At 39.0% G+C, this 27,245-nt stretch overlaps 1 protein-coding gene across 6 annotated transcripts; it reads right to left on the bottom strand.

Annotated features, from left to right (window-relative positions):
- Window positions 1-829: 829 nt before the first annotated feature.
- On the bottom strand, window positions 830-26,953 carry LOC138850953 (FH1/FH2 domain-containing protein 3-like). Of its 6 annotated transcripts, XM_070081623.1 has the most exons (5): window positions 26,666-26,896; window positions 26,064-26,200; window positions 12,428-12,613; window positions 3,314-3,456; window positions 2,675-2,777 (listed from the first exon to the last, which is right to left on the bottom strand). In XM_070081623.1, exons 3-5 carry the CDS (start codon window positions 12,596-12,598, stop codon window positions 2,765-2,767), a joined length of 327 nt encoding a protein of 108 aa, XP_069937724.1. In that variant the 5' UTR covers window positions 12,599-12,613; window positions 26,064-26,200; window positions 26,666-26,896; the 3' UTR covers window positions 2,675-2,764. The 6 variants fall into 6 exon arrangements, 5 of the variants coding, with proteins under 5 accessions (XP_069937725.1, XP_069937723.1, XP_069937724.1 ...); XM_070081622.1 differs by lacking the exon at window positions 26,064-26,200 and having other exon boundaries at window positions 1,921-2,678; window positions 26,666-26,941; XR_011391532.1 differs by lacking the exon at window positions 12,428-12,613 and having other exon boundaries at window positions 26,666-26,915.
- Between the last annotated feature and the right edge of the window lie 292 nt (window positions 26,954-27,245).

The raw sequence follows: 27,245 nt of genomic DNA on the forward strand, positions 1-27,245 counted from the left end.
TAAACAAACATTTGTCAATGCATACCTCTACGATCATCTTCCCGCGAGTCTTATTTCTCTCGCGGTGGTTTGCCTTCTTCTGAGTCTGTTGTAGTACACATTCTCGGCAGGTCCTGTACTCCAGGGCAAACTCATTTATTGTTGAGCACACTTGTTGAACCTTAATGTCCTGGGCTAAGTGTAGTGGTGAACCCAACCACACTAGAAACTGCTGAAATCTGTAAACAAACACTGCTAGTTACAAATATTTTGCTGCACCAAAATTAGAAAATTACATTCACCAAAGCTTTGTTATACTTCATTAATCAATCAAGAAAGACCGACAGAGTGAGACTGTGAAAGAGTAAATAATTCTTTATTAAAATTGGTTAATTTACTTACATAAAGGTGTTCATGTTGTAATATTGTTCACATTGTAAAATGCTGTAATACTTTACCTTTTACTTTAAAACAGAAACATTCTATTATTCCTGGGTCACCAATGATTCAAAGAAAGCACATTCACCAACATTCACTCAATTGTCATCTTTCCAGAAGTGTTGACATTACAGAGTATCCTCTGACTGCAACATCTCCACCCCTCCAGAGTGCAGACACTGCCCTTTCCACCTCCAGGACTCAAGTCCAGCTAACTGGTTTCCCTGAATAACTTCACAAAAATTTATGCAGAAAAAGCCACATGGGAATGGAAATCTTTAGCTCAAGATCCTTCAGACTTACTATGCAATGTTGCAAAACTAGCAACAGATAGTAGGGGAAAAATTCTCTCTGAGGGGAAGTAGAAGTAAAATGCCAGGCCATGTCATAGTGACTTATTCTGCACTGTTAACATCATTTGTTTGCCAATGTATTTCATAAAATTTTGTATTATTAAAAATCCTTATTGATATCTAAAAATCTGACCATCTTGATATTTTCTTATAATGGTGCTAGATATTCAATACTGCTTCTGTGCTCCTTACCCAGTCATCACTCGCTGATAAATAATTCCCAGAACAAATATATGCTCTGCACAGTCTGCTAAAAACTCCGATATTCTGAAACACAAGGATGAAAAAATTAGTGTTCATCTGTCTCCCACTCAGCAGACAGAGGTTCACACTCCAACAGCACGTCAAGTATTAAAAACCATTTGTCTCCATTCACTCCTATCAAATATGCTCACACATGCTTGCTGGAAGTCCAAGCCCCTCGCACACAAAACCTCCTTTATCCCCTCCCTCCAACATTTCCTAGGCCGACCCCTACCTCGCCTTCCCTCCACTACAGATTTATACACTCTTGAAGTCATACTATTTTGTTCTATTCTCTCTACATGTCCAAACCACCTCAACAACCCTTCCTCAGCTCTCTGGACAACAGTTTTGGCAATCCCGCACCTCCTCCTAACTTCCAAACTATGAATTCTCTGCATTATATTCACACCACACATTGTCCTCAGATATGACATATCCACTGCCTCTAGCCTTCTCCTCGCTGCAACATTCATCACCCATGCTTCACACCCATATAAGAGCATTGGTAAAATTATACTTTCATACATTCCACTCTTTGCTTCCAAGGACAAAGTTCTTTGTCTATCTTTGTTTATCACTTAATATGAATTAAACATTTTATGGAATAATGTTAAAAAATAACACATAAATAACCATTTAAGTAACATTTATGAAGGGATTCAGGGAAATCGGCAGGCCGGACTTAATTCCTGGAGATGGGAAGTACAGTGCCGGCACTCTGAAGGAGGGGTGTTAATGTTGCAGTTTTATAACTGTAGTGTAAGCATGCCTCTGGCAAGACAGTGATGGCTAGTGAATGATGTGATAAAAGTACTCTACTGTACACCTAATATAGCACTGTACACACAATGTACAATTATGTTACAATAAACATTAAAAATTAAGGAATCAGAAGTACAGTTTACCAAGTGAATTTTGTCTATTTTAAATCTCTTTATATTTAGTGTCCACCAGCACTGTTTAGGCTGACAGTACAGATGCAGAGTGAGTTCTTATTATGGAGTTAATCTTTATCAAGTTATATTCAACCAAGGTTTGTTATGAACCAGGTCTCTTTCTGCCATACTTGTAGGCATTACCTACAATGTGGAAAAAGACATTTATGTACAGTCCATGACACTTGGAAACACACTGGTAATCATTAAGTTTCCCGTAGCTCAATTCGTAGTGCACTCAACTCACACACTGAGGTCCGGGGGTCGATCCCTGGTACAGGTGGAAACATCAGGACATGTTTCCTAAGACACCTGTTGTTCATGTTCACCTAGCAGCAAAATAGGCACCTAGGTATTAGTCAACTGGTGTGGGTCACATCCTGGGACAAAAGTGACTTAATATGCCCAAAATGCTCTGCATAACAAAGGGATTTCTATATACATAGTAGTATGTCAGTGATGTTAGCTATGGTCTGTATGTCTTGTACATGTATTTGTAGAAATAAAGATTATTATTATTATTATTCATTCAACAGGTGTCTATGTATAGTCCATAACACTTGTAGACACACTGGTAATCATTCATTCAACAGCTGTCTTGCAAGTGTACAGACACCACAGTTTAAATGAACCCCTGAACTGCAACATCCCCACTTACTGTCCTGGTAAATATCCCAACCTGGGTCTTAATCCACTACTGTCCCACTCACTGGTTCACTGGAGCACACTACTGTCCCACTCACTGGTTCACTGGAGCACACTACTGTCCCACTCACTGGTTCACTGGAACACACTACTGTCCCACTCACTGGTTCACTGGAACACACTGCAAGGAAACACAAACTGCTTAATAAAACCTCAGTTTATGCAGTGTTTCACTAACACAAATACTATGACAATGAACAAGATATTACAAGGATCCTAACTGAAATAAGTAATTTTGACTTTTCTGGGTTATCCTGGGTGATTTACACACCTATTACTTGGTATGATAATTGTACTTATGTGTACCTGTACATAAATAAACTTACCTTCTCAATGTTGTGGAAGAAAGTCATAATATTTACAGAATGCTTTTACCTACAAGATCATTCAGCAGTCTTCTCCAAAACAAGGTACCATACATACACTCATTCATATTAACACTCATACCTGTCAATAATAAAGTATATGCACAATAAAACTTCCAACCTTTAAAAATAAAAAAAAACATTTACACTAGCAGGTTCATAATAACAATTACTGTAAATACACAATATATACACCACACAAGTACCTTCTGGTAATTATAAAAATCACATCTTAGGCAAACTGGTCTCAGTGCAGTGGAACAATGTAAATTAGCATTAATAGCCATCTTACTTGAGCTTAATCTGTGTAGGACCATCATGTTTTACAATGGCTTTTAGATGATCCCATGATTCTTTACAGTCGACCTCTATCTTGGCAATGTTATTAGACAGCTCCTCGAAGTCCACCTTCGAGACACGGGTGATTGAGTCAGTCTACAGGAAAAAATGCAAGTGGTTAATTTGCACTTGATGTATAAGACAGTGGTTCAGTGGTTCCCAACCTTCTCTGCATCATGACCCACCTTGACACTTCAAAAAATCTCATGTCCCCCTGATATAAAAATAAATTTCAATGTTGAATCCGACACTTCTTTATCTAAAACTCTATTTGTACCTCAGCTATAGCTAGTAAGACTCATTTAATGTTAAACACTTCAGAATCAGGAAAATTGGTTCCTTGACTGAACCATGTAGTGATGGCTGGCAGCCATGCATTATTATGCCCATATAAGGAAGTGTGGACAACACCAAGACTTGCAAGATCAATCTGAGTGAGTGGATAAACTGTGACGGAACATTATTGACTATCACACAGCACTGAAATGTAAACTCGTGGTCAGACCGTGTAATCTCGTGCTCAAACAGTCAACAAGGAGAACTGAAGCAAATATACAGTGTTTTAAATGCCAATAAAAGGCAACTAAAATGTCAGGAGCAAGAGGCTAGTGATCCTTTCTCCTGTATATATTACTAAATGTAAAAAGAAGAAAAACTTTTGTTTTTCTCTTTGGGTCACCCTGCATCAATGGGATGCAGCTGGTTTGTTGAAAGAAGAAGAATACAACTACTACTACTACTAATAATAATAACAACAACAATTGCTCTAGAGTAGTTTAAATGTTAGCTACTAAACTTGTACAAAATACGTATGACATTTATACAGCAAAGTGATGTCTCAGCGTCAAGTATCTCAGACTTCGTCCTACAGACACCCAGCTTTCACTGTCTCCAAGAATACGTATTTGTACAAATTTGCACTTTATTGTGCATCCCATAGTACAAGATGTCAGTGAAAAGGAAGATCTTGACTTCACCTGAAGGAAGTGCTAAGAACCAAAGGAAGGCTCTTGATCTTGAGGTGAAAATGAAGGTTATAAATGAGTATGAAGCTGGTAAGAAAGTACAAGTGATAGCCGATGACTTAAAGGTGGCGAATTCTACCATTTCCACTATCTTGAAGGATAAAGATAGAGTGAAAGAGGCAGTGAAAGCATCGACAGGATTTCAAGCCATAATAACTAGGCAGCAGAAAGGCCTCATTCAAGAACTGGAGAAATTACTGGTGATGTGGTTTGACTATCAGATACAAAAAAGAATGCCGATGAGCCTTTCAATTATTCAAGCCAAGGCACACAGTATCTTTGAGACTTTGAAGGCAGGTGAAGGTGAGGAATCAACAGAAACATTTACGGTAAGTCATGGATGAATGGCGTAAAGTTTGCAGAAAATGAGCCCCGTATGGCAACAGCGGCGACTGCCGCTCACCGGTAAACTTTGGTTTACTTGTATTTGAAGGTTTGTTGTTTTTTTCACTATTTTATTTTTTCACATAACTTATGTGGCCTATGAGACCAAAGTAAGGTGCAATGTACATATATACACTCGTTGTATACAACACAATAAGCACACAAACATAATTATCAATATATTGTTTACAAAACTTGTTTACAAAAACAAACAATACAAAACATTGTTTATTACTATTGTTCTCTAATATATATACCAATATACAGTCACTGAACATATTCCTATTAGTTCTGCAGCTTGTGGAACTCTTTGAAACATGGTGTCATACACAATGGTGTTTTATCTTTCTCCCTCATTCTATCTCTTTCAATCTGTCTCTCTCTTTCTATCTGTCTGTCTATCTCTGTCTCACAGGTACACATAAATACAAGTATACATAGTATAAATTACCTAGGACAACCCAAGAAATCCAGACAAAGTGCTGTACTCCGCTTGAAGACGTGAGTAAAAGTGATGACGCAGTCTTGTGGCTCTCTGAGACAGAGAGCTAGATGGATAGACAGATAGACAGGGAGCTTGACAGACAGACAAATAGACAGACAGAAATGTTAGTGTACCAGCAGAAACAAAGGGAGGGCGATGTTCATCTAATCTTTTATTATCAGTTCCACCCTCGTTTATGCTCATCAAAAGTCATCTCTTATCAGATGTTATCTCCCCTTATCTTGTCACTGTCATGGGGTGGATTTTTTTTTTCTTGCTTCAAGGGAAAAATATTATTACATCATCTTCTTCCTCTTCTTCCTCCTCCTCCTCTTCCTCATCCTTCTCCTCTTCTTCCTCTTCCTCCTACTCTTCCTCTTCCTCTTCTTACTCCTCCTCTTCCTCCTACTCCTCCTCTTCCTCCTCCTCCTCTTCTTCCTCCTCCTCCTCCTCTTCCTCTCTTCCTCTTCCTCTACTCTTCCTCCCTCCTCTTCCTCCTACTCTTCCTCTTCCTCCTCTTCCCCCTAATCTTCCTCCTACTATTCCTCTTTCCTCCTCCTCCTCTTCCTCCTCTTCCTCTTCCTCCTACTCTTCCTCTTCCTCTTCCTCCTCCTCTCCTCTCCTCCTCTCCTCCTCTCTTCCTTCTTCCTGGCCTCCTCTCCTCCTCTTCCTCTTATTCCTCTTCCTCCTTTTTCCCCTAATCTTCCTCCTACTATTCCTCTTCCTCTTCCTCTTCTTCCTCTTCCTCTTCCTCTTCTTCCTCTTCCTCCTACTCTTCCTCTTCCTCTTCCTCCTCTTCCTCCTCCTCCCCTTCTTCCTCTTCCCCCTACTCTTCCTCCTACTCTTCCTCTTCCTCCTTCTCCTTCTCCTCCTCCTCCATAGTGTAAATTACCAGGAGTCGGCAGCTGTCAAAGTGACATATTGTCTCATTACTCACTCCCCCTCCCGCCTGTCAAAACAATGGGGTCGGATGCTGCTTCCCCTCCATTCTATCTAATTATCTTTCTCCCTCATTCTATATCTTTTAATCTGTCTCTTTTTCTATCTGTCTGTCTATCTCTGTCTCACAGGTACACATAAATGCAAGTATACATAGTATAAATTACCTAGGATAACCCAAGAAATCCAGACAAAGTGCTGTACTCCGCTTGAAGATGTGAGTAAAAGTGATGACGCAGTCTTGTGGCTCTCTGAGACAGAGAGCTAGACGAATAGACAGATAGACAGGGAGCTTGACAGACAGACAAATAGACAGAAATGTTAGTATACCAGCAAAAACAAAGGGAGAGCGATGTTCATCTAATCTTTTGGTATCAGCTACACCCTCATTTACCCTCATCAAACGTCAGCACTTATCAGATGTTATCTCCCCTTATCTTGTTACTGTCATGGGTGAACATTTATTATTACATATTATTATTATTATTATTATTATTATTATTATGTATTATTATTATGTATTATTATTATGTATTATTATTATTATGTATTATTGTTATTATTACGTCTTCTTCTTCTCCTCTTCTCCTCCTCCTTCTCCTCCTCCTCCTCTTCCTCCTCCTCCTCTTCCTCCTCCTCCTCCTCCTCCTCTTCCTCCTCCTCCTCCTCCTCCTCTTCTTCCTCCTCCTCCTCCTCTGCCTCCTCCTCCTCCTCCATTCTTGGAACAAGTTTGAAGAGCTTGTAGTTCATAATCACTATCACTATCATCACCAATGCTCACATCTGAGTCTGGGATTTGGGAAAATAGGAGTTTCCTCTTTGATTCTGGTACAACTGAACGTGAACAAGCCGGCCCAGCACCAAAGGTGGAAGGCTGTGGGTTGTCTGGGTTTTCCTCACTATTACCCATATTATGGTCCATTAGTTTCAGTCAAAACCTCACCAGAACTTTGAAACTCATCTTCACTGTCACTTCCATCTGTATTAGAACTGTCACTGGGGAACAAAAGTGTCCCAATTCGCCGAGGAGTGAGGAACTTCTTACCGCCAGGCATGGTGGACATTGTGTACTATGATGGCATTCCCACAATGCACCACTGGGTCCCAGATTTTTTTCCTACTGCGCACACCCACCACACAGACCCATTCTCTCACATCTAGGCCTATCAGCCTTTTCCTGCGAGATTTGACAGTGCTAGAATTTATGCGTACTAGTATGTCAAAAAACCCTACGCGTAAGACGTACTAGTACGACCAAAACCCTCAAAGGGTTAATGTACATGTTTATAGAGGGGCCACAGATATATCAGATCACTTTCTAGTTGTAGCTACACTGAGAGTAAAAGGTAGATGGGATACAAGGAGAATAGAAGCATCAGGGAAGAGAGAGGTGAAGGTTTATAAACTAAAAGAGGAGGCAGTTAGGGTAAGATATAAACAGCTATTGGAGGATAGATGGGCTAATGAGAGCATAGGCAATGGGGTCGAAGAGGTATGGGGTAGGTTTAAAAATGTAGTGTTAGAGTGTTCAGCAGAAGTTTGTGGTTACAGGAAAGTGGGTGCAGGAGGGAAGAGGAGCGATTGGTGGAATGATGATGTAAAGAGAGTAGTAAGGGAGAAAAAGTTAGCATATGAGAAGTTTTTACAAAGTAGAAGTGATGCAAGGAGGGAAGAGTATATGGAGAAAAAGAGAGAGGTTAAGAGAGTGGTGAAGCAATGTAAAAAGAGAGCAAATGAGAGAGTGGGTGAGATGTTATCAACAAATTTTGTTGAAAATAAGAAAAAGTTTTGGAGTGAGATTAACAAGTTAAGAAAGCCTAGAGAACAAATGGATTTGTCAGTTAAAAATAGGAGAGGAGAGTTATTAAATGGAGAGTTAGAGGTATTGGGAAGATGGAGGGAATATTTTGAGGAATTGTTAAATGTTGATGAAGATAGGGAAGCTGTGATTTCGTGTATAGGGCAAGGAGGAATAACATCTTGTAGGAGTGAGGAAGAGCCAGTTGTGAGTGTGGGGGAAGTTCGTGAGGCAGTAGGTAAAATGAAAGGGGGTAAGGCAGCCGGGATTGATGGGATAAAGATAGAAATGTTAAAAGCAGGTGGGGATATAGTTTTGGAGTGGTTGGTGCAATTATTTAATAAATGTATGGAAGAGGGTAAGGTACCTAGTGATTGGCAGAGAGCATGCATAGTTCCTTTGTATAAAGGCAAAGGGGATAAAAGAGAGTGCAAAAATTATAGGGGGATAAGTCTGTTGAGTGTACCTGGTAAAGTGTATGGTAGAGTTATAATTGAAAGAATTAAGAGTAAGACGGAGAATAGGATAGCAGATGAACAAGGAGGCTTTAGGAAAGGTAGGGGGTGTGTGGACCAGGTGTTTACAGTGAAACATATAAGTGAACAGTATTTAGATAAGGCTAAAGAGGTCTTTGTGGCATTTATGGATTTGGAAAAGGCGTATGACAGGGTGGATAGGGGGGCAATGTGGCAGATGTTGCAAGTGTATGGTGTAGGAGGTAGGTTACTGAAAGCAGTGAAGAGTTTTTACGAGGATAGTGAGGCTCAAGTTAGAGTATGTAGGAAAGAGGGAAATTTTTTCCCAGTAAAAGTAGGCCTTAGACAAGGATGTGTGATGTCACCGTGGTTGTTTAATATATTTATAGATGGGGTTGTAAGAGAAGTAAATGCGAGGGTCTTGGCAAGAGGCGTGGAGTTAAAAGATAAAGAATCACACACAAAGTGGGAGTTGTCACAGCTGCTCTTTGCTGATGACACTGTGCTTTTGGGAGATTCTGAAGAGAAGCTGCAGAGATTGGTGGATGAATTTGGTAGGGTGTGCAAAAGAAGAAAATTAAAGGTGAATACAGGAAAGAGTAAGGTTATGAGGATAACAAAAAGATTAGGTGATGAAAGATTGAATATCAGATTGGAGGGAGAGAGTATGGAGGAGGTGAACGTATTCAGATATTTGGGAGTGGACGTGTCAGCGGATGGGTCTATGAAAGATGAGGTGAATCATAGAATTGATGAGGGAAAAAGAGTGAGTGGTGCACTTAGGAGTCTGTGGAGACAAAGAACTTTGTCCTTAGAGGCAAAGAGGGGAATGTATGAGAGTATAGTTTTACCAACGCTCTTATATGGGTGTGAAGCGTGGGTGATGAATGTTGCAGCGAGGAGAAGGCTGGAGGCAGTGGAGATGTCATGTCTGAGGGCAATGTGTGGTGTGAATATAATGCAGAGAATTCGTAGTTTGGAAGTTAGGAGGAGGTGCGGGATTACCAAAACTGTTATCCAGAGGGCTGAGGAAGGGTTGTTGAGGTGGTTCGGACATGTAGAGAGAATGGAGCGAAACAGAATGACTTCAAGAGTGTATCAGTCTGTAGTGGAAGGAAGGCGGGGTAGGGGTCGGCCTAGGAAGGGTTGGAGGGAGGGGGTAAAGGAGGTTTTGTGTGCGAGGGGCTTGGACTTCCAGCAGGCATGCGTGAGCGTGTTTGATAGGAGTGAATGGAGACAAATGGTTTTTAATACTTGACGTGCTGTTGGAGTGTGAGCAAAGTAACATTTATGAAGGGATTCAGGGAAACCGGCAGGCCGGACTTGAGTCCTGGAGATGGGAAGTACAGTGCCTGCACTCTGAAGGAGGGGTGTTAATGTTGCAGTTTAAAAACTGTAGTGTAAAGCACCCTTCTGGCAAGACAGTGATGGAGTGAATGATGGTGAAAGTTTTTCTTTTTCGGGCCACCCTGCCTTGGTGGGAATCGGCCAGTGTGATAATAATAATCGGTTTTTTTGTACTCATCTGATAGAAAAAATGGAGTTCTAAAGAAATAGCTATGAGTTTGGTCAACTGGAACAACGGAATTGGCCAAAAACAGGGCTCAAAGTCAGTGAAATCGCCGATGCGTATATGTCGCCGAGATCGCTAACTTCACGGGAGCGTAATTCTGTGAGTTTTTGACCAAATTTTCTACTTTTGGCATCATTACCATCGGGAAAAGATTCTCTATCATTTCATAAGAAAAATAATTTATTTTTTCCAAAAATTTTGCAACATAGAATAACAATTTCAGAAAGGGGCTTGCGACAGTCAAAGGGTTAAATGTTGAAGTATATTATGTGTGGGTAGGGTGGGGTGGCCTGGCTGGCTACCATACCTGCCACACCTAACTTCTTACAATAAACACTATTCACTTCTCACCCTACATTAACCCTTTGACTGTCAAGGTCGTATATATACGTCTTACGAGGTACCGTGTTTGACGTATATATACTCATAAATTCTAGCAGCTTCAAATCAAGCAGGAGAAAGCTGGTAGGCCCACATGTGAGAGAATGGGTCTGTGTGGTCAGTGTGCACCATATAAAAAAAATCCTGGAGCATGCAGTGCATAATGAGAAAAAAAAAAATCTGACCTTTTTTTTAATTAAAATGCCGACTTTGTGGTCTATTTTTGTATAGTATTTATGGTTGTATTCTCGTTTTCTTGGTCTCATTTGATAGAATGGAAAACATATTATAGAAATAGAGGTGATTTTGACTGATTTTACTATAAAAAAACTGGAAATGGAGCTCAAAGTAGGGGAAATGTTTAATTTTTGCCGATGTTCAAAAGTAAGCATATGATATCATTGTCCAATAAATGTCCAACTAGCCATTCTAATATGCAGTCATGAATGGGTTGATGTTATTTATACAATTATTACAGTATTGCAGTAGTCTGCATAACAGTAAATCTTCTATTTTTTGTTTGAATAAAAATTCAAAATAGAAAGCAAGAGTAATATCACAGGGGCCTGGAGACATGACTGATGAACGAAGAAACTGTTATTTTAGAGCCAGAAATGTCTGCATTGTTCATTCTGAACCTTATTTTGAAATTGTCATATTTTTTAATTTTCGTGAAATTGGCCAAATTGCAAATTTCTGACCACGTTATTGGGTAGTTGAAATAGGTAAATGGGCAGTTTCTTGTACTCAATCGATAGAAAAAATGGATTTCTAAAAAAAATAGTTATGAGTTTGGTCGCCTGGAACAATGGAATTAGCCGAAAATAGGGATCAAAGTGGGTGAAATTGCCAATTTGTAAATATTGCTGAGGTCGCTAACTTCGCGAGAGCGTAATTCCGTCAGTTTTCCATCAAATTTTGTGTTTTTGGTGTCATTACAATCGGGAAAAGATTCTCTATCATTTCATAAGAATTTTTTTTTTTTTTTTAAATTTTGCGACACCAGGAGACACTTCAGGATTGGGGGTTGCGACAGTCAAGGGGTTAAGACTACAAGCATTTTGAGGTAAATAATGAGTGTACTGTGTGTGTATTTTACTTTTTATTGTTTTTTAATGCCTTGTTCAATTTTGCCAATTTCACACAAATTTCAAAAGATGTAAGTAATGAGTGTACTGTGTGTGTATTTTACTTTTTATTGTTTTTTAATGCCTTGTTCTACTGCTAACTTAATAAATGTTAGTGTAAACTTATCTGACATTTATAACTGGAAACAAATGGCATTCTGCTTTCCTGTGATGTCCACTTTCTGGCAGTAGCCTGGAACCTAACCTGCCATATAAGTGGGGCCCTACTGTACAGGCTTCCGCTTTACACTCACTTGGCAGGATGGTAGTACCTCCCTGGGTGGCTGCTGTCTACCAACCTACTACCTAAAATAATGTAATTTATATGCAATAAAACATTGTTAGGCACAAAAGAAAGCCACTAATGCAATTCAGGCAAGTAGAATTTCTTATAATTTCTCATATTAACAATAGAGTGAAGACTGACTGTTTGTATTCTACCACTCTTCACCTGTCTAGACTTAAGTAGTCTATAAGTATTAGGTTAAGTCTGCCCAAAATGCCTAGGCATGATAGTGGTTTTCTTTGCTCCATTCATACTGCATGTAAACACACATTGTAACCTTAACAAAGAAATAAATATTTTATTTTATTTTATTTTTATGGTGTGAAGAAGCATTTCCATGCATAATTATTATTATATTCATGGGAAGTGCTAAACCCACACGGTTCATTCAATGGAACATGGCAGAGGTGAACAAGATTTCAGAACAGAAGAGGTGGAATGGGAAGGGGAATAAGGGGAAATGCAGTTAAAAAATTCTGCAATAAAGGTGGAAGTCTCAGAGAGCAATACAGGCAGAGCAACCATGTCAGTCATCAGCTAAATGTCAAAGCAAATTCTGATGAAATGAAGAAAAATTACCCTGTTTGTTATTACCTTCTCCATGTTCTCATAGTCTAGCTTAAAGATCCAGAGTTTTAATCTGGCGGGAAGTTCAGATATGGACGACAGCATCATAAAAAACTGTTCTGCCGACCCAAGAGGAAGGTATGGGTTGCAAATGGTGGCTTCTTGAATCTTGTGCTTCTCTTCAGGTGTTGGTAACATTGTAGTCAATAATTTCTGCAAGATAAGAAAATAAGTTATTCAGCACAAAACACTATGTCATTTTTAGCTTCTGGGGTATACCTGGAGAGGGTTTCGGGGGTCAACGCCTCCATGGTTTGGTCTATGACCAGGCCTCGTGGTGGATCAGGGCCTGATCAAGTGGGCTGTTACTGCTGGCTACACATAGACTGATATACACACCACAGATTGGCTGGTCATGTACTGACTTTAGGTACCTGTCCAGTGCCTTCTTCAAGACAGCCAGGTGTCTCTTATTCAGTCAGGATCTCATGACCAATAGAAATAAAATAGGCCTAATTATTATTAACAAAGTCTAGAATAAATCATGCAGGTACACATTATAATCACTCATAGTCACTCTACTCTTAACATAATATGTAATGTCTTGGGCTCATTAAATGTCTTACATTACGTTAATATAGACATTTCCATCAATTCAGCTATGATATTCTTTTCAAAAATATACATTAAACAATGCTATGTAACATATAAACATGATAAATACACCCCACAGTAGAATAAATTAACATAAATATGAGACATGGTAGCCAGGTGGCTTGTAGTCCAACTGAAGGCCCTGAATCTGCACTCTCTCGAAAGGCGTAGAATTAGGGGGGATATGATCGAGGTGTATAAATGGAAAACAGGAATAAATAAAGGGGATGTAAATAGTGTGCTGAAAATTTCCAGCCAAGACAGGACTTACAGCAATGGTTTCAAGTTGGAAAAATTCAGATTCAGGAAGGATATAGGAAAGTACTGGTTTGGTAATAGAGTTGTGGATGAGTGGAACAAGCTCCTGAGTACAGTTATTGAGGCTAAAACGTTGTGTAGTTTTAAAAATAGGTTAGATAAATACATGAGTGGGTGTGGGTGGGTGTGAGTTGGACCTGACTAGCTTGTGCTGCTGGGTCTGGTACAGTGCTCCATCCTTGAGTGGGGATGACCAGACTGGGTGGGTCAGTGGGATAATCCGTGGGGTGGGTCATTGGTCTAATCCGGGGAGGGGGGACATGGACCTGCTCCGCATGGGTCAGTAGGCCTGTTGCAGTGCTCCTTCTTTCTTATGTTCTTATCACAAAAAATGTGTCACTATAATATTATTGGGGTTAACCCTTTGACTGTCGCAACCCCCAATCCTGAGGTGTCTCCTGGTGTTGTAAAATTTAAAAAAAAAAAATTATTTTTTCTTATGAAATGATAGAGAATCTTTTCCCGATTGTAATGACACCAAAAAAACGAAATTTGATGGAAAACTGACGGAATTATGCTCTTGCGAAGTTAGCGACCTAGGCGCTGTTTACAAATCGGCGATTTCACCCACTTTGAGCCCTATTTTCGGCTAATTCCATTGTTCCAGTCGCCCAAACTCATAGCTATTTCTTTAGAACTTCATTTTTTCTATCGATTGAGTACAAGAAACTGCCCATTTACTGATTTCAACTACCTAATAATGTGGTCAGAAATTTGCAATTTGGCCAATTTCACGAAAACTAAAAAATATGACAATTTCAAAATAAGGTCCAGAATGAACAATGCAGACATTCCTGGCTCTAAAATAACGTTTTCTTTGTTCATCAGTCACGTCTCCAGGCCCCTCTGATATTACTCTTGCTTTCTATTTTGAATTTTTATTCAAACAAAAAATATTAGACTTACTATTATGCAGACTACTGCAATGCTGTAATAACTGTATAAATAACATCAACCCATTCATGACTGCATATTAGAATGGCTAGTTGGACATTTATTGGACAATGGCATCATTTGTTTACTTTTGAACATTGGCAAAAATCAAACATTTCCCCTACTTTGAGCTCCATTTCTAGGTTCTTTTTATAGTAAAATCAATCAAAAACACCTCTATTTCTGTAATATGTTTTCCATTCTATCAAATGAGACCAACTAGAGTGACTACACTCTAAAGAATGGGCGAGGATGTTGTTGTTGGAAGGTTCATCTGAACTGTGGTGTCAGCATGCTTTTGGCAAGACAGTGACAGCATGAATGATGGTGAATGTGCTTCCTCTTTGTTGTGGTGAGTCACCACTACCTTGATGAGAGATGGCTGGTGTATTAAACAAAGAAAATATAGTCCAATTCATTAACAATTCCTTCATTAACTGGAATACCAGGAATGTGATTCATTTGCTAGCTGGAACATCACTAATATAACTACAGTACTTTGTTAATTGGAACAGCAATGCAAGCCTAGTTTGATAAATGTCTCCTGGAGTTTAACCCCACCAAGTGTAAAGTCATGAAGCTTAGTGAAGGACAAACAAGACCACAGATGGAGTGGCCGGTGGCCTGGTGGCAAAAGTTCTCACTTCATAGGGTGAGGGGTCTGGGTTTGACTCCCGGCAAGGGTTGAAACATTGGGTGTGTTTCCTTACACTGGTTGTCCATGTTCACCCATCAGTAAAATGGGTACCTGGGCATTAGTCAACTGGTATGGGTTGGATCCTGGGACAAAACTGACCTAATTTGCCTGAAATGCTCTGCATAACAAGTGGCTTTCTATATAGTAGTATGTCATTGATGTCAGCTAGGCCTGCATACCTTGTACATGTACTTTAGGGGACCTAAATGCTAAAGTAGGAGAAGCATTTAGAGAGGGTGTGGTAGGTAAGCTTTGGGTGCCAGGTGTAAATGATAATGGGGGCATTTGATTGAAATTTGTATAGAAAGGGGCTTGGTTATAGGTAACACATATTTTAAGAAAAAGAGGGTAAAGAAGTATACAAGATATGATATAGGGCATAATGATAGTAGTTTGTTGGACTAGATATTGATAAATAAAATACTGATGGGTAGACTTCAGGATGTACTTGTTTATAGAGGGGCCACAGCTATATCAGATCACTTTTTAGCTGTAGGTACAGTGAGAGTAAAAGGTAGATGGAATACAAGGAAAATGGAAGCAGCAAGAAAGAGAGAGGTGAAGGTTTATAAACTAAAGGAGGAGGCAGTTAGGGTAAGATATAAACAACTGTTGGAGGACAGATGGGCTAGTGAGAGTATAGGCAATGGGGTAAAAGATGTATGGGGCAAGTTTAAGAATATAGTGTTAGTGTGTTCAGCAGAAGTTTGTGGTTACAGGAAAGTGGATGTGGGAGGAAAGAAGAGCTATTGGTGGAATGATGATGTAGAGAGAGTAGTAAGAGAGAAAAAGTAAGCATATGAGGAGTTTTTACAAAGTAGAAGTGATGCAAGGAGGTAGGAGTATATGGAAAGAAAAAGAAAAGTTAAGAGAGTGGTGAAGCAATGTAAAAAGAGAGCAAATGAGAGAATGGGTGAAATATTATCAATATTTTAACTGACTCCTCATAGACATGTCCTGGGCAAACTGCCACAAGACATCACTAAAGTAACCTACGGACTACATAACGAGACAGCAGTAAACAACTTTATAGCAGCTATGAATAACATCAATTGGCAAAATGAGCTCGAAACATATACAGATATGAATGAATGTATAAATAATTTTCTAAAAGAAACCCAAAGCCTCTATAACAAACATTGCCTCAAAAAAACTAAACAGATCACAGCAAAGAGACTGAATAATCCCTGGCTAACACCAAGCATCCTCAAATCCATTAACACAAAGCACAAATATGAAAAACAGTATAGAATGGGTCAAATAACTAGAGAACAGTCTAAACGTTACTCGTCAGCACTTACCAGCCTGATAAGAAGATCTAAAAAATTGTATTATGAAAATAGATTGCATAACATCAAAGGTGATATGAAAAATACATGGAAAACTCTATCTGCAATTCTTGGAAATAAAAAGTTATCCAAAAACAAAACAATCAAACTAACAAAATCAGATGAACCCCCACTCACACCTACTGAAACAGCAAACAGACACAACGTTTTCTTCTCCACCATAGGTAAAAATCTAGCGAAGCAAGCATAAACACCCGTCCATCAGACTACCTTATAGGTACCTACCCAAATACGCTATTCCTAGCTCCAACCAACCCCATAGAATTTACGCTCATCATAAGCACCCTTAAAAACAAGGCAGGAGACATAAACAGCTTGCCTGCTTTTATGCACAAAAAAGCTTCTCAAGTATTGTTACCAATTATTGCAACGCTCTTTAACAAATCCATTGAATCAGCTACCTTCCCAACAATCCTCAAAATAGCGAGGGTCACTCCGATCCACAAAGGAGGTGACCAAGCTGACTTGAATAACTATAGACCAATATCTAACTTACCACTGCTCTCTAAAATCTTTGAAAAATTAATTCATAGACGGATCTATTCCTACCTTGTTTCACACAACATATTAAACCCTTGTCAGATTGGATTCAGGGATAATAAAAGCACGAATGATGCTATCATACACATGCTAGAACTAATATACACCGCACTCGAAAAGAAAGAAGTCCCACTGGGCATTTTCATTGATTTACGTAAAGCTTTCGATACAGTCGACCATGAACTGCTGTACTCCAAATTAACGCACTAAGGCATCAGAAGCCACTCCCTCAACTACCTAAAATCATACCTTAGTAACAGAACTCAATATGTGTATGCAAATGATGCAAACTCTTCCACCCAACCAATCACAGTAGGAGTCCCACAAGGAAGCGTCCTTGGACCACTCCTCTTTCTCATCTACATCAATGATCTACCGAATGCATCACAGCTACTCAAACCCATATTATTTGCAGATGACACTACATATGTTTTTTCCCACCCAAACACAGTCATACTAGCAAACACAGTCAATGCCGAATTGCGGAAAATATCTGCCTGGATGATGACTAATAAACTTACCCTGAATACCGATAAAACCTATTTCATTCAGTTTGGAAACAAAGCTGCAAATGATCCGATTAACATAACGATAAATGGATCATTGCCACAAGACTCACAGAAGGAAAATTCCTAGGTATCCACCTTGACAGTAGCCTTAAGTTCCGGACACACATACAACAAATCACCAAGAAAATCTCCAAGACTGTAGGCATACTATCAAAGATAAGGTACTATGTTCCACAATCAGCTCTCCTGGCACTGTACCATACACTCATGTACCCTTATCTTACATATGGAATTTGTGCATGGGGATCAACAACATCCAATCACCTAAAACCCCTCATAACCCAGCAAAAGGCAGCAGTAAGAATGATAACGAATTCTCACTCCCGCCAGCATACTCCACCAATTTTCAAAGGTCTGAATCTGCTCACCATTAAGAACATCCATACTTATTCATGTGCCTACTACATACACAGAACAATACACGCAAATATAAACCCTCCACTCAAACTTCTCCTCACCAACTTAAACAGGACACATGACCACAACACAAGACACAGATCTCTTTTTGATATACCTCGTGTCCATATCACACTATGTAAAAACTCTATGCACATAAAGGGCCCTAAAATATGGAATTCATTACTAGAATATATTAAAGTAACCCAGTCTGAAAATCAGTTTAAGACTCTTCTCAAAAGCCACTTAATCACCCTAGACTAAATGCTAAATATTCAATACACACATACTCACCTATGTACTCCCACATCATAACTTCAACAATCACTTTGAACCTCTTATCCATTGTTGACAGGAATATAATTGAACCATTGTTTTTCACAATAAGCATTTTAGACTATATGAATATATCCTTTGTCTTATACAAATTTAATTCACTTATAATTAATAGTCTACTGTTCAACTATGAAATAATTACTGTCCTACTGTACAACTATGATAAAATCCTTAGTATTAAGTAGTCTGTAAGCCAATAATGTTAAGTTGGCCCATAATGCCTAGGCATAATAGAGGATCTCTTTGCATTGCAACCCACTATTGTAAATATAAAATCTCAATGTACTGTTTGCAAAGACATAAAATAAATAAAGTAAGTAAGTTTATTCAGGTATACACAAATACAGTTACATAGAATTATCATACATAGCAGCATATGTGTAGAGAACCTAGGATAATCCAAAAAAGTCAGACAGAGTGACTTATTTCCATTGGGGTCCTTTATAATAAATAAAATAAATAAATAATTTGGCTCTGTTGTTGAGGGGCCTTGCATGCGAGCACACCAAGATGCTGGATCAGTTCGCCTCTCCTTAATTTGGCCTTACATGGGTGTTTGCCTACATCCATGACCAGTTCACAATAGTGATGCTTGGCTGTATGAGAGTACAGTACTACATTAACTTGGTTATTTTAAGAATCACGAGAGATGCATTTACAAAAAAAAAATACAAGGTGCTTGATATGTTATGTATGTTGCATTCAATGCCAGGATCAAGCAAACTGCATTTTAATCTAGACAATAAACTAGGTAAAATATTTAAAACAAAGCAAAGATATGGAATGTGCAATGAATATGACTAATATTGGAATTTGTCACTACTGTACATGCTATTCTCTACTGCCAACTTTAAGATTTACTGTCTGCAAATGATACAAAACTGTTGCTAATATTTTTTATACATGTATGCTATGAGGATGAGAAATGTGCCAGAACTGTCCACTTTACTAATGCTGGTTTATGTTTTGTTCACTATTACTCTGAATGACAAAGTCCATCTGCTCCAGTAACATACATTGCAAATTTTATGAGCATAACTTTATTAATTATGTAATAGGAAGTTAGACAACCACATATACAGCACACTAGCCCATCTCTACATGCACTAGTAGATCTTCAATTTAAGCTGGAACATTAAAACTTGTAATACAATAATTTAAACTTAAAATATCTTAGGGTATGGTTTCATTATAACAAAGCATTCAGGCAAAATAAATGTAGGATACTGAGGTATTGTAGCATCCCTGTGATGGCATAGCAAAGACACACACAATACAGTGGACCCCCGCATAACGATTACCTCCGAATGCGACCAATTATGTAAGTGTATTTATGTAAGTGCGTTTGTACGTGTATGTTTGGGGGTCTGAAATGGACTAATCTACTTCACAATATTTCTTATGGGAACAAATTCGGTCAGTACTGGCACCTGAACATACTTCTGGAGTGAAAAAATATCGTTAACCGGGGGTCCACTGTACTAACATATGTGGAGATCCATAATGTCAAACCAATTGCAGAAACCAAGCAAACATGCATTATACTATAAAAAATGAGGACTGCCTGTTGTCACCCCAATGCCAGACAAAGTGAAAATTCGCACTCTTGTCGTACTACTCATATACAAGCTAAATGTCTGAAGCATCTGCCAATGGCCAAGGGTCAAGACCATAACAGAAAATGACATAAGACCCTGAATAAAACAGGCAAGGAAAGTATTGCTACATATCTGACCTACAAGGTCAGATATACAATAATTCAGGAATTACAGTTAATGTTGTTGATTGTCCCCTCAGATAGGCCTCCAAGAGTATGACAAAGTTGACAGCTTACCTCGGAAACAATTAAATGAAGTCAATATCTAATACAATTGTGATGGTTCACCAAAGTGGAAATGAAGAACCCTAATGAAAATAATTCACTGTTATGGGTTATCTTGGGTAATTTACTCTATGTGTACTTAAATAAACTTATACAAGTTGAGGAAACTATCATAAAGCAGCTAACAAGCTTGAATAAAGTTGAATAGCACAGATAGCATCTAATTATAGCACCTCCACTATACGTATGCAAGAATTTATGAAACTATTTGATAAATACTCACATAGGTTTTCAGTGGTGCTTAAGATAAGATTTCGTTCGAATTTTTAACCCCACAGAGTTAGCCACCCAGGATAACCCAAGAAAGGCAGAATGTCATCGAGGACTGTGTGTCTTATTTCCATTGGGGGCCTCAATCTTGTCCCCCAGGATGCGATGCACACCAGTCAACTAACACCCGGGTACCCACTTGCTGCTAGGTGAACAGGACAACAGGTGTAAGGAAACGCGTCGAAATGTTTCTACCCCACCGAGAATCAAACTCAGGCCCTCTGTGTGTGAAGCGAGAGCTTTGGCAGCCTGGCCATGGGGCCATGTTTGTTGTTGTTGTTAAGGGTTAGTATGGCTCCTACACAAACTTCTTATAAGTAGAAGATGGACATAAATAAACCAGATAAATAGAGGCTATCCTTTCAAGAAATGACTTGAAAGAATGCATTAAAACTGGATAAATTTAGATTTAATCCTTTGGGGGTCGGTAGGTCCTCTCAGAGACTTGTTCTCAGGGTCAGCCAAATTTAAAAAAAAAAAAAATATTTTTTCTTATGAAAAGATAGAGAATCTTTTCCTGATCATAATGACACCAAAAGTATGAAATTTGATGGAAAACTTACGGAAATATGCTCTCGTGAAGTTAGCGGTCTCAACGATGTTTACGCATTGGCGATTTTGCCCACTTTGAGCCCTATTTTCGGCCAATTCCAGTGTACTAGTCGACAAAAATCATAACTATTTCACTAGAACTACATTTTTTCTATCGAATGAGTACAAGAAACCACCCATTTACCGATTTCAACTATCCAATACAGTGGTCAGAATTTAGCAATTTTGCCAATTTCACACAAATTTCAAAAGATGCCAATTTCCGAATAGAGTCCAGAATAAACAAGAAAGACATTCCTGGCACTAAAATAACATTTCCTCTGTTCATTAGTCATGTTCCCACGCCTCTCTTACATTCTTTTGCTTTCCACTTTGAATTTTTATTCTCACAAAAAATAGAAGATTTGCTGTTATGCAGACTACTGCATTAGTGTAGAAATGGTATAAATAATATCAGCGCACTTGTGAAAGAATATTAGACTCACCAGTTGACGTGTATTGGACGCTTGGCATGATTTGTTTACTTTTGATCTTTGGTAAAAATCGAACATTTCTGCTACTTTGAGCTCAGTTTCAAGGTACTTTTCATTGTAAAATCAGTCAAAATCATCTCAATTTCTGTAATATGTCTTCCATTCTATAAAATGAGACCAGGAAAACTAGAATACAACAATAAATACCATACGAAAATACAATGCAAAGTCGCTGTTTTAATCCAAAAACACGGTCAAAGTTTTTTTTTCTCATTACGCACTGTGTGCTGCAGGATTTTTTTTATACTGTGCACACTGACCACATAGACCCATTCTTTCACATGTAGGCCTACCAGCTTTCTCTCACTAGATCTGATGGCGCTAGAATTTATGCGTACTAGTACGTCAAAAACCCCTGCGTGTAAGACGTACTAGTACGGCCGAAACCCCAAAAGGGTTAAAGATGATATAGAATTAATTGGATTTACATTATTTCTTATGAGAAATATTGCTTCAACTTTAGTACTAGCTCCTGGAATTTATTAAGTATGAAACTTGAGGTACCACTGTATCTTTATTTCTACAAGTACAGTGGACCCCCGGTTAACGATATTTTTTCACTCCAGAAGTATGTTCAGGTGCCAGTACTGACCGAATTTGTTCCCATAAGAAATATTGTGAAGTAGATTAGTCCATTTCAGACCCCCAAACATACACGTACAAATGCACTTACATAAATCCACTTACATAATTGGTCACATTTGGAGGTAATTGTTATGCGGGGGTCCACTGTACATGTACAAGGTAAACAGGCCTAGCTGACATCAATGACATACTTGTTATGCTGATCATTTCGAACATACTAGGCAAGTTTTTTCCCAGGATGCGACCCATACCAGTCGACTAACTGGGACAGCAGGTGTCTTATGGAAAGACGTCCCTAATGTTTTCCAGCTGTACCAGAGATTCGAACTCCGGACCTCAGTGTGTGAGCTGAGTGCGCCAGCAATTGAGCTATGGGACACATCGAGCTACTACACACATCATGTGAAAATCAAGCCAGCAAATGGAGTAATTAACGGCTCCACCTTTAGCTACTGCCATAAGTACCTGCTTGCACATCAAATTTATCTTGATCTGCTCATTGAAGGACTCCTTCATTGTCATTTGCACTGATGACACTGAAGCATCTAAGCTCATGTATGACTCTACAGTCAAGACCCTACAAGCCAAACAGTTTACCATATTTCCATTTCCATTCTTGAAGGGTAACGGATCAGTTTTTATGAAACAGCATGACAAGATACTCAGCTGAAGCACTGAAGACATGTGTCAAGGAACAAAACACCTGGGCTTCGGTAGATAGCATTACCAAAACCTATAATGCCTAAAGATAAACATCACTTTCTCAGACATCTCCATGGCTGCCCAATAACTAATAACTCAAAAAATAACTAAAATAATTAAAAAATAAAATAGAAATTATAAATTATGAAAATAACTAATAACAAAAAACTAAAAAAAAAAAAATAACTAAAAACAAGTAAAATTAACTAAAAAATAAATAAAAATAAGTAATAAGTAATACAAATAAGTAAGTAATACAAGTAATAAGTAATACAAATCTTATGATTACAAGCATTGATCCTGATACCAACCTCTTATTTAATGACTTAAATGATTCAAACAGTTACTGTAATTACTACACAGCAGAACAATCAAAGGCACTTCTCAGAGCCAACAACAACATAACTATCTTTAACTACAATATCAGATCTTTAAGCAAGCATTATGATGACCTCCTAGCATTACTAAATTCCTTGCATGCCAATATGTCCATTATTACACTAACTGAAACCTGGCTAAAGCCTGATACTCCAGATGTCTATGCCATTCCTGGTTACACAGCCATACACAACTGTAGGCCAGACCAACAAGGGGGTGGCACAGCTATATACTACTCAGACCAACTAGAATGTATCACTAATACTTGCACAAGGGATGAACATGGGGAATATATAATAGCTAAATTCAAATCCAAATACCTACAAAAACCTCTCACAGTGATAAACATCTACAGAATTCCACAATCAAACATTAGCCAATTTAGTCAAAACCTAGGAAGTATGATAACTGATGCACGCATGAACAAAGATCACTTACTACTCTCAGGTGACTTCAATATAAATCTCCTGCAAGACCAGGACCCACACGTTACTGAATTCACAAACACAATGAGTAACTGCATGTTGCTACCAACAGTAACAAAACCTACAAGAGTTACAGAGACTAGTGTTTCCCTACTTGACCACATCTGGACCAACACCATATCCCCTTTAAAATCAGGCATTACAGATAATACCACAGACCACTACCCTACTTTCCTCATAACAACTCTTGGTAAAATACCCCAAGACACTACTAAAGTCACCTTCAGACTTCACAATGAGGCAGCCATTAATAACTTCACAACAGCAGTAACAAACATTGACTGGCACACTGAGCTAGAAATCTATACAGATATTGGCGAATGTTTTAATAATTTTCTAAAAAAGACCCAATACCTTTATAACAAGCACTGCCCTAAAAAAACTAAACAGATGACAGCTAAGAGACTGAACAGTCCCTGGCTAACACCCAGCATTATCAAATCCATAAATACAAAACACCGATATGAAAAACAGTACAGAATGGGTCACATAACCAGACCAAACAAAACGTTACTCGTCAATCCTAACCAGCCTGATAAGAAGGGCAAAAAAATTGTATTATGAGAACAGATTATCCAACTTACGAGGTGATATAAAAAAGACCTGGAAGACCCTATCAGAAATTCTGGGAACAAAAAAGATATCACGACACAGCAAAATAAAATTAGCTAAATCAGATGAACCCCAACTCCCACCAACAGAAACAGCAAACAGACTCAATGATTTCTTCTCCACTATAGGTCAAAACCTTGCCAATAATATCCCAAGCTCAGATACCCCACCAAACAACTACCTCACTGGCAGCTACCCGAACACACTGTTCCTAGCTCCGACTAACCCATACGAAGTCTCCCTTATTATCAACGCACTGAAAAACAAGGCAGGAGATTTAAATACCTTACCACCCTTTATATACAAAAAAGCGTCACAAGTACTATCACCAATCATTGCAACACTCTTTAACAAATCCATTGAATCCTCCACCTTCCCTACAGTTCTCAAACTAGCAAGGGTCACCCCGATCCATAAAGGAGGAGACCAAACAGAGTTGAATAACTATAGGCCAATATCCAATTTACACCCTCTCTCAAAAATCTTCGAAAAATTAATTCATAAACGAATCCACTCCTACCTCATCTCCCATAACATTCTCAACCCCTGCCAATTTGGATTCAGGCCTAATAAAAATACTAATGATGCTATTATACACATGCTAGAACATATATACACTGCAATAGAGAAAAAAGAAGTCCCACTGGGGATCTTCATTGACTTACGTAAAGCTTTTCATACAGTTGACCATGACTTGCTCCACGTAAAATTGTCACACTATGGTATTAGAGGGCACTCCCTCAACTACCTCAAGTCTTACCTCAGCAACAGAAGCCAATATGTGTACGCAAATGGGGCAAGCTCTTCCGCACAACCAATTACAGTTGGTGTCCCACAGGGAAGTGTCCTTGGCCCTCTTCTCTTTCTCCTATATATAAATGACCTACCAAATGCTTCGCAATTACTCAAACCCACACTTTTTGCAGATGACACCACATACGTCTTCTCTCACCCGAGCCCAGTCACGCTAGCCAATACTGTAAACACCGAATTACAGAAAATATCTACCTGGATGAGGACTAACAAACTTACACTAAACATTGACAAAACCTACTTCATTCAGTTTGGTAGCAGAGCTACAGATGTACCTCTTAACATAACGATAAATGGATCACCTATCACAAAGCTAACAGAGGGAAAATTCTTAGGAAGAGGGGGAAGTTGAGGGGCATACACACAGGTAGAGAGGGGGATGGAGGGACACACACACACACAGACAGAGGTGGAGGAAAGGACACACACACAGGCAGATAGGGGGAGGGAAGGGGCACATACACTGGCAGAGAGGGGGGAGGGACACATATAGGCAGAGAGGGAGGAGGGACACATATTGGCAGAAGGGGGAGGGAGGGACACACACACACACAGACCCAGGCAGAGAGGGGGTGAGGGAAGGACACACAGAGGCAGAGGGGGAGGGAGGGAGGGACACACACATAAGCAGAGAGGGGGGGAGAGAGAGGCACACACAGGCAGAGAGAGGAGGGACACCCACAGGCAGATGAGGGGGAGGGACACACACAGGCAGAGTGGGGTTGAGGGACACACACAGGCAGAGGGATGGAGGGAAGGAGGGAGGGACACACACAGGCAGAGTGTTTATTTTTTAATAGCAAATTTTAATGGCAAATTTACATGGCACTTTCCCACTACCTTCCAGATCCAACAAAGTGGTATTCAAATGGCCAACATATGACTTGAAGTCATTTACATTTACTTTAAATGTCCTAAACCTATCCAACACATATTGAACAAAGGACACATTTTCATCCCACGTATGAACAAATACAATTATAACAGTCAGGTAACCTTTCATAAATATTTTTAAGACATCAATCTGCCTCACTTTGACAATTAAACAATAATACATACCAGGTAGTTTTCCACAGGCTTCCTATTCTAGTTTCCACTTGCTGCCTCAGGTTTGCACTCCCCATGATTTCGACTCACTGCTTCTGGCTACCTCTTCTTGGCTATGGCTTCCCTTACTTCACAATCACATTCATCAACTGTAAGACAGAAACAAATGCCTTTCAAAAATATAAGAAACAAATTATTTCTATAAGAGTGAAAATTCTTAGGAATCGACCTTGATAATACTCAAATTTCAAACACATATACAACAAATTTCCAAAAAAATTTCCAAGACCGTAGGCATACTATCAAAGATACAGTACTATGTTCCACAATCAGCCCTCCTGGCCCTATATCACTCACTTATTTACCCCTATCTCACCTATGGAATTTGTGCATGGGGCTCAACAACAATAAACCATCTCAGACCACTAATCACCCAACAAAAGGCTGCAGTCAGAATGATAACAAATTCCCACTACAGACAACACACTCCACCAATATTCAAAACTCTAAACCTACTCACAATACAAAACATCCATACTTATTACTGCACCTACTACATACATAGAACACTTAACTCTGACATAAAGCCTCCCCTCAAACATCTCCTTACCAACCTTAACAGAACACATGACCATAACACAAGGCACAGATCACTCTTTGATGTTCCTCATGTCCATCTCGCGCTATGCAAAAACTCAATGCACATAAACGGCCCTAAAATCTGGAATTCATTACCTGTGAATATAAAAGAAACACTGTTTATAAATTCAAGTCTCTTCTCAAAAATCACTTACTCACCCACAACTAAATAAATACTGAATAATTGTATCTCATAAATTGTATCTCATAAATTGTATGTCATATATGTATCTCATTATTGTATCTCATAAATGTCAACCTGTGACCCAATCAAACTTTGTTACTATTTAACCCTTAAACGGTCATATACAGTGGAAACGTATATATACAGTTCACATAAGGAATATTGTGAAGTAGATTAGTCCATTTCGTAGTACAAACGCACTTACATAAATACACTTACCCCGTTAAACGTATATATACGTGCGTAGCGCCCCAAACGTATATATACGTTTTATTTTTCATTCGTTCAAAATTGGCGCGATAGGCCTGAGTCGCCTAGACATGAGAGAATGGGTGTGCGCAGTATACAAAAAATCTGGGACACCTGGATAC

This window comes from Cherax quadricarinatus, unplaced genomic scaffold (genome assembly GCF_038502225.1).
Source record: "Cherax quadricarinatus isolate ZL_2023a unplaced genomic scaffold, ASM3850222v1 Contig3361, whole genome shotgun sequence".
In the NCBI taxonomy this organism is placed as follows: Eukaryota; Metazoa; Arthropoda; class Malacostraca; order Decapoda; family Parastacidae; genus Cherax; species Cherax quadricarinatus.